At 42.3% G+C, this 7500-nt stretch overlaps 1 protein-coding gene across 2 annotated transcripts in view; it reads right to left on the bottom strand.

The window, feature by feature from the left end:
- dnai1.2 (dynein, axonemal, intermediate chain 1, paralog 2) overlaps positions 1 to 7500 on the bottom strand; it is a 46648-nt gene that overhangs the window by 10386 nt on the left and 28762 nt on the right. For both annotated transcript variants that reach the window (XM_061263047.1, XM_061263046.1), the window contains exon 18: positions 6075 to 6174. In XM_061263047.1, the coding sequence (XP_061119031.1) occupies positions 6075 to 6174 (100 nt within the window). The remainder of the gene's footprint in view (positions 1 to 6074; positions 6175 to 7500) is intronic.

Genomic DNA, 7500 nt, shown 5'->3' with positions numbered 1-7500 from the left:
CACAGGGAAGCATTTTAATAACAAAGCGATTGTTTTGATAGGCTCCACACCCGTGTCTTCAAATAAAAACACATTTCTGTCTCGCGTTCCAGCTCTGATTTGCTTTCCACAGAGATATTTTCACGGCTTACCGGCACGGCCACTTTCAGGATCACAGTTACGGAACCTAATTGCCGCCGCGTGGAACGCCCGCGGCCGTGGCTGCAGATAGAGTGGCTGGGTACGTCGTGAACTGATGGTTGAACATGTCATTCGTCGCTCACTGCTTATGGTCACATATCGCGTACGGTCACACGCCGCGTACGGTCACTCGCCCGTCGTCTCCGGCCGGAGGTGGTCTGTGTTTCCTGTGCAGACGTATTGTTCCCGCTGAAAGCCCTTATTACTGAGGCCAGCCAGTGTCCGGCCCTGCCGCTAAGTGCTAATTAAACTGTATTATTCACTGCAGTTATCAGTGTCTGCAGGCTGGGCGAAAGGCTCACGTCTGCTCATCTGTACTGCACACCGGGCAGGTCAACACTTGAATTTGGATTTCAAATTTGACCTTCGTATAAATTTGGTCTTTGATTATTATTTTTTTGGCCGAATTAGTGTGTCGGTAGAAAATAACTAATTTCATATTTCCAAACTATGTCATAGATAATTTTATTTGTATTTCATTTAGTTAAGCAGCATTTTAAGTAATAGACCACTTTTCTGAAACTTGATCAAGGCTGTCTGGGATTACTTGGAGAGCCTAAAGCAGGTTAGAAAGTCTGCAGAAGAACTACGGCAAGTTCTCCAACATGTTTGGAACAACCGACCAACTGATTGTTCATAAACCTGCAGGACAGCGTACCTAAGAGAACTGATACAGTTTTAAAGGTGAAGGGTGGTTGCCACACTGTAATACTGAATCAGTGCTGTAGCTCAGCAGTTAGGGAACTGGAGCAGTATCTCCCATTCCTCCCATGCAAGGGCCCATCAGCAGGGCAATTAACCCAAATAGCTTCAGTAAATATCTAGCAGGATAAATTGATTAAATGTAAGCTGCATGACTCGCTCTGGTTAAGAGCATCAGCTAAATGCTTAAATGCAAAGCACTACATCTCCAATGCCCGACATATTTCAAGTATCAATCTCGATCTCCCTGTTGTTGCAGTCCCTGATGTTCTGTTTCTGGGTTGTGTACAAACAGATTCTATCAGATGTGATGTTGATGACAGTATCATTCCTTTTTCTTCGCTAAGACCTCATGAAAACACTTTTTCAAGACACTCAGGATAAGTCCAACCACTAAATGGCAACATGACATGCAAATGTAAGGCTAGACATTACAAGTAAAACTCTCATTTCATTACGCTGTACTGAAACTATTTACAAATTCCTGTCCGTGCTGATCATTTGGTCCTGAAACCATGGAGAACCTCTGGGACCAGTGGAATAAATCTGTTCTAAAGCGTGCCAAGAAAGTGGAGTGGAACCACATCGAAGGGATCAACTGGATATAAAACCACATTTTTTAAAATGGAACCACAATCAATGCCTTCACAAACAGGCCACTACCTATAGCTGGCAGTTAATAAGAATGTGATGTCACCGTTTGGCATTTGGAAAGCAGGTGGCTTCTGAAGAACAGAGATCAATCCTCCCTCGCTGCTTTGCGACAAACGTTAGTCGCAAACCAAATTAAAGAATGAGTGAGACTGATCTTCATTCAGGGCTCTGTCACACCCAGCGTCTGTGCGACCGCGGTGAGAAATCATCACTCCGCCAGATCTGTGTAATTGGCCCAAAAAGTGGGTTTCCACTTGAAAGACCACGCCCTCTAATGGGTAGTTGAGTGCTAGGCCCGGATAGATCACAAATGTTTTATTAAAGCTTATTACTACCACTGCTCTAAAATGTATTCTAAACATTCCAGTTAACTTGATTCTTGAATCAATGGGCACAAGCAGCATAAAATATGTGCATGTAATTTAGGCTAATTATACAGCATGCATTAACCTTCGCCTGAGGGCAGTCCATGCCCTGCTCTCTATTCATGTCCTACTAAGACCTAGCAAGTCAATTTGTCCCCTGGATTTCTGGTCTACATCTCAAGACTAATGTATTCTACTATGCTATAAGTTACACTACATTGCTAGGGACATTCAATATAAACAAATCAGTAATATTTTTGTAATAGTTTCACTGTCATCCAAAACACTTTTATTATGTAAAATAATACTACTAAGTACAGATTTATCTCCCACCTGCATCCTACTGTAGCTGTATGGCAAAACTCCCCTGCCCCCCACAAAGTGCCACACATTCAATTTTCCAAACAGATTGCCAAATCTCTTCCCCAAGGCCCCATATCTGATTCCACTCGCATTAATGACCTTAAAATGCATCAAAAAGTACGCAAGTGATACTGCATTTATACACACTCTCTACAGTGTTCTCTGAATCAGGCCATGAAATGGCATGGCTGTCATTCCAGGCTGCTGCTTTTACATGCTCAAAAAAACACAATGTTTTTAACTAAATTCTCAGCCAAATGATGTAAAAAGTTTAACATTACAGAGTTGAAGGTTGAGTAATTGAAAATGTGTTTTAAGAACCTCCTCAGAAAGCCTGAAGTGAAACTTTTTACTTTTTAAACTTTTTACTTCACAAAACAAATTTGCACACTGCCTTGTTTTGTGTCAGGTTTTCATCCTTCATTGCATTTTAATGTCAAAAAAAAAAAAAATTCTTCCCCACAGTCTTGCCCATTTGTAGGCCGCAGCATTGTAGTATTTTTATCTGTTAATCAATACTGGCTTTAACTGCCCTCTCGCCTCGGGAGTGCCATTCATTTAAGTGATTAAAGCCACTGGCCACGCTCCACCAAGTGGGGGCTTTAATATGACTTTGCTATTAGCAGTTTTTGGAAAAGCTGCATTTCTCCTTATACTCCCTGGACGTGGAATAACTTACAAAATAGGTTTAAACTGGAGACACCAGCATCCCAGGATAATTTAAAAATCTCTTTTCATAGTCCTATGAACGAGTGTAACTTTGAAGAGTGTCATTGTGTTTCATGAGAAGAATCTGTGTTCTGTGGGTTGCAAAAAATGTGTTTTGTACAAGTTCCTCTGGGTTATTCTACTTGTGTGTATTGTCTTTTTGGCACTGTATTTAATGTGTGCTATGTAGGCCAAGTCTTCCTTGAAAAGGAGATTTTATTGAATGGTACTTACTGATTAAATAAACACAAAAAACAATCATGTTTATTACAGTGTTATCAACCTTGTGGCAACAATTCCAGTCGAGTGCTAACAAGAAGGAATAGATATAAGTTAGGATTGAATCAATATCTGTCTTTAACCCAAAAAAGAAGGCAGGCACATCTCTTTTTCTTTTTTTCAGTTTTGGAGTGCTGAACCAAAGTGTGTTTGTAAAGAATAATACAAACATTTTCATAAAACTGTGAGCCAAAAGAGAATATAATTGATAAATATGGGAGGTGGACAAAATAAGCAAGATCATGTGGAAAAAACTGCATGCAACTAAAACACAATTACAACTCAGATATCATTTATAGAACTCCATGGGGTAGTTTGTCCTCTGCATTTGACCTGTGCCTTGGTCAAGGGCAATGGCAGGAGTATAGCTAACCTGACATGCATGTCTTTCAGTGTGGGAGGAAACTGGAGTAGAGAGAGAACCCACACAAACACAGGGAGTACACTCTGTGCAAACTCCACATAGAGAGGATCTGGTCAATACTTGAACTCAGAACGTCCTTCTTGAGAGGCAACAGTGTTACCTGCTGCACTACCACGTTGCCAATTAGCAATTTGTTGTCTTTGGGTTGTGAGTGTCCAAATAGGCCAAATGGCTGGTGCCCAAATTGCAAGTTAATTGGTCAAAAAAGCTGGACATTTATTTAATGTGGCCATGGGAACAGTGTTGAAAAGTGTTATGGATTATGCCAAACATGAACAAACTGCCTCGGCAATGAATAGTTGAACCTCATCGACAGAGACAGACAGACAGGATAGTTGCTAAATGCTCCAAAACTACAGCCTCCAGAATGACCACAGAATTGAATCAAAACCTGAGTGACCCAGTCGGAATAAAAACTGTACGCTGCGTGCTTCTCAAAGCTGCCATTTATGTAAGGGCCACCATTCAAAAACTGCTGGTAATCCAAGGCTAAGGCACAAAGACCGAACCGGGTGAAAGGAGCAGAAAGCTTTTACACGCTTTCCTACATCTGGACGGGTTTATGTTCAGTGCAAGACGAAGGAAGCCTTCAACCCACAATGTCTGCTGCCAGCTGTTAAACATGGAGGTGGAACTGTAATAGTATGAGCAGCCATATCACAAGAGTTATTGGGTCCAATGATTGCTTTGCATGGTCGGAAAACAGCCGAAGAATAAGAAGCCATTTTACATGACCAGTGTTCCCTCCTGCTGCCTCCATAGCCCAAGATAATAATGACCCCATACACATTGCTGAACAATTTCGGGAGTAGCTTTGTAAAAACACCAGGATGAACTGAAATGCCTTCCATGGCCTTCACAATCACTGATACAGAGCGCAGGCTGGTTTACAAGCGTGCCAACAATAGGACTAATCAATCGGCAAGTTTGACTTAACTCGTAAATTCAATTTATCTGTTCTAATCACTAAGTAGAATTGCCTACACTAATCATAAAAGGTAGCCTACACCACTCTGTTATGTACCGTGTTAGCTTTCAGAAACTTAATCGGCGCAATTTGAGAAGTTCCAAATAACGGTAATCTTTTATTCTGCCCATGTCTCACAACTTCCTGACTTCAGCTCCTTGTTTCTCTGGTAACAAATGACTTTATTTGGTTTGACGGGTTCAGAGCTTGCTGTTGGGGCCTTGTCGGGCTGAGTTTGGTTCTCTTTGATCTCGCAGAGCAGTTAATTTCTGCCACCAGCAGAGGAAACCTGGAACAGGTCCCAGTTAATATCCAAGCTTTGGCTGACACAGTTAGTTTCTTTTAACTGTGATAAAACAGCACGGTGAACACAATTTTCTCTTCGATAAACCAGACCAAACCGTCATAGCTACTTGCGAAAGGACAGTACAGTAACTCAGTAGACTGCAGTAATAAAACAAAATGCTACAAATGTATAGCTGGATGGCATTTTGACAGACAATTAAAAAAAGGAACAGTTCAAACATCATCTTCAGCGGCAAGAACAACAAGGCCAACACAAACTGGAGTGATTACAACAGCTAAAGTTAAATGAGGTACAAAACTGAACCATCAGCTCTCAGCCCCAAAATCTTCCCCTTTTCAGGAAACAATTTCTAATGTTAGAAACACTTCCCCTTTTTTCAGAAGGCATCGCAACACAAATACAGTTATGTTAAGTTCAGCCGGCATTGTTTGATGCTTTCTGTGACCGAGTGGTTACTGTCAGCAAGATAAACTTTAAATCTTTCATCTGTTCATTCACGTGTCCCATTTTCTCTGGGTCAACAGCCTGTGACTACTCAACCACTCTGTACACTCAAGCTCCCGCACAATAACAACAAAAGGAAGCAAGTCATAAACTAGGTCCTGTAATCTGTGCTTGTCTACTTCCATGAATGTGGACGCTTGGTTGCGGTTTATATTTGTGCCGCTGTACAATATAACACAGACAGGTGTCAGCGTGAGCCAACATGAACAGACAAATATCAGTTATTGTTATAGGCCCTCTATTTCCATATCCTGCATTGCTAGAGGCAGTTCAATGTGTTTTTCAAGGCTCCAAAGTGGGGCTAGGCTGGGAACCTGCTGTTTGGCAAATTTCTACCCTGCTGTAAAATCCAGCTATGCCAGCTCGATCATCTTGAGAATTTATCTGGTTAAGTTGGTCACAAAGCTGGTCTAGCTGGGTATGATGGTCAAGGCAGCTAGTGCTGGTAGCTTGATGCTGGTCAACCAGCTACCGGCTGTTTCAAAATCTAGCTTGAGCTGTTTTTTTTTCCAGCAGGGCTAAACAGCATGATGTATGGGAAATGCTCTGAATCAGGCATGCAAGTGAATGCCATAGACTCCTGTACAGAAACTGTACGAGGTCTGTGATTGGCTCCCTTACCTTTCCATCAGCGGTGACGGCAGCAAACACGGTGGAGGAGTACGGCGACCACGCGACGTCTCCCACCGCAGAGTTCAGGTCAAAGGTGAACATGGGCGTGCTGCAAACACACAGGCAGGGTCAGGGAAGCATCACTCTCATTCTCACAACACAAGCAGAGAAAGCCTAAGTGTGAACAAAGCAGGGTGTTTTCAAGCCATAAACCCCACTTCCTGTCAGCTAACCCTCCAAAATTCTGCTTTGTGTGAACACCACTTAATATTTCTTCAGTTTCTCCCCCATTTGTTTTCATGTGAAATACCATTTTGAATATAAATAATAATGACATGGCATTTTTTGTCTCTGAAAGCACACAAAATTGGCACATACAGTGGTGTGAAAAAGTGTTTGCCCCCTTCCTGATTTCTTATTTTTTTGCATGTTTGTCACACTTAAATGTTTCAGATCAAACAAATTTAAATATTAGTCAAAGACAATATTTACCATTTACCATTTACCTAATAACTGGTTGGGCCACCCTTAGCAGCAACAACTGCAATCATGCGCTTGCGATAACTTGCAAGGAGTCTCTTACAGCGCTGTGGAGGAATTTTGGCCCACTCATCTTTGCAGAATTGTTGTAATTCAGCCACATTGGAGGGTTTTCGAGCATGAACCGCCTATTTAAGGTCATGCCACAGCATCTCAATAGGATTCAGGTCAGGACTTTGACTAGGCCACTCCAAAGTCTTCATTTTGTTTTTCTTCAGCCATTCAGAGGTGGACTTGCTGGTGTGTTTTGGATCATTGTCCTGCTGCTGAACCCAAGTTCGTTTCAGCTTGAGGTCACGAACAGATGGCCGGACATTCTCCTTCAGGATTTTTTGGTAGACAGCAGAATTCATGGTTCCATTTATCACAGCAATTCTTCCAGGTCCTAAAGCAGCAAAACAGCCCCAGACCATCACACTACCACCACCATATTTTACTGTTGGTATGATGTTCTTTTTCTGAAATGCGGTGTTACTTTTACGCCAGATGTAATGGGACACACACCTTCCAAAAAGTTCAACTTTTCTCTCGTCAGACCACAGAGTATTTTCCCAAAAGTCTTGTGGAACATCAAGATGTTTTCTGGCAAAATTGAGACGAGCCTTAATGTTCTTTTTGCTCAGCAATGGTTTTCGTCTTGGAACTCTGCCATGCAGGCCATTTTTGCCCAGTCTCTTTCTTATGGTGGAGTCATGAACACTGACCTTAACTGAGGCAAGTGAGGCCTGCAGTTCTTTGGATGTTGTTGTGGGGTCTTTTGTGACCTCTTGGATGAGTCGTCGCTGCGCTCTTGGGGTAATTTCGGTCGGTCGGCGACTCCTGGGAAGGTTCACCACTGTTCCATGTTTTCGCCATTTGTGGATAATGGCTCTCACTGTGGTTTGCTGGAGTCCCA

This window comes from Conger conger, chromosome 12 (genome assembly GCF_963514075.1).
Source record: "Conger conger chromosome 12, fConCon1.1, whole genome shotgun sequence".
Taxonomy (NCBI): domain Eukaryota; kingdom Metazoa; phylum Chordata; class Actinopteri; order Anguilliformes; family Congridae; genus Conger; species Conger conger.
The sequence above is the reverse complement of the archived record's forward strand: the minus strand, read 5'-3'. Positions and strand labels throughout refer to the sequence as shown.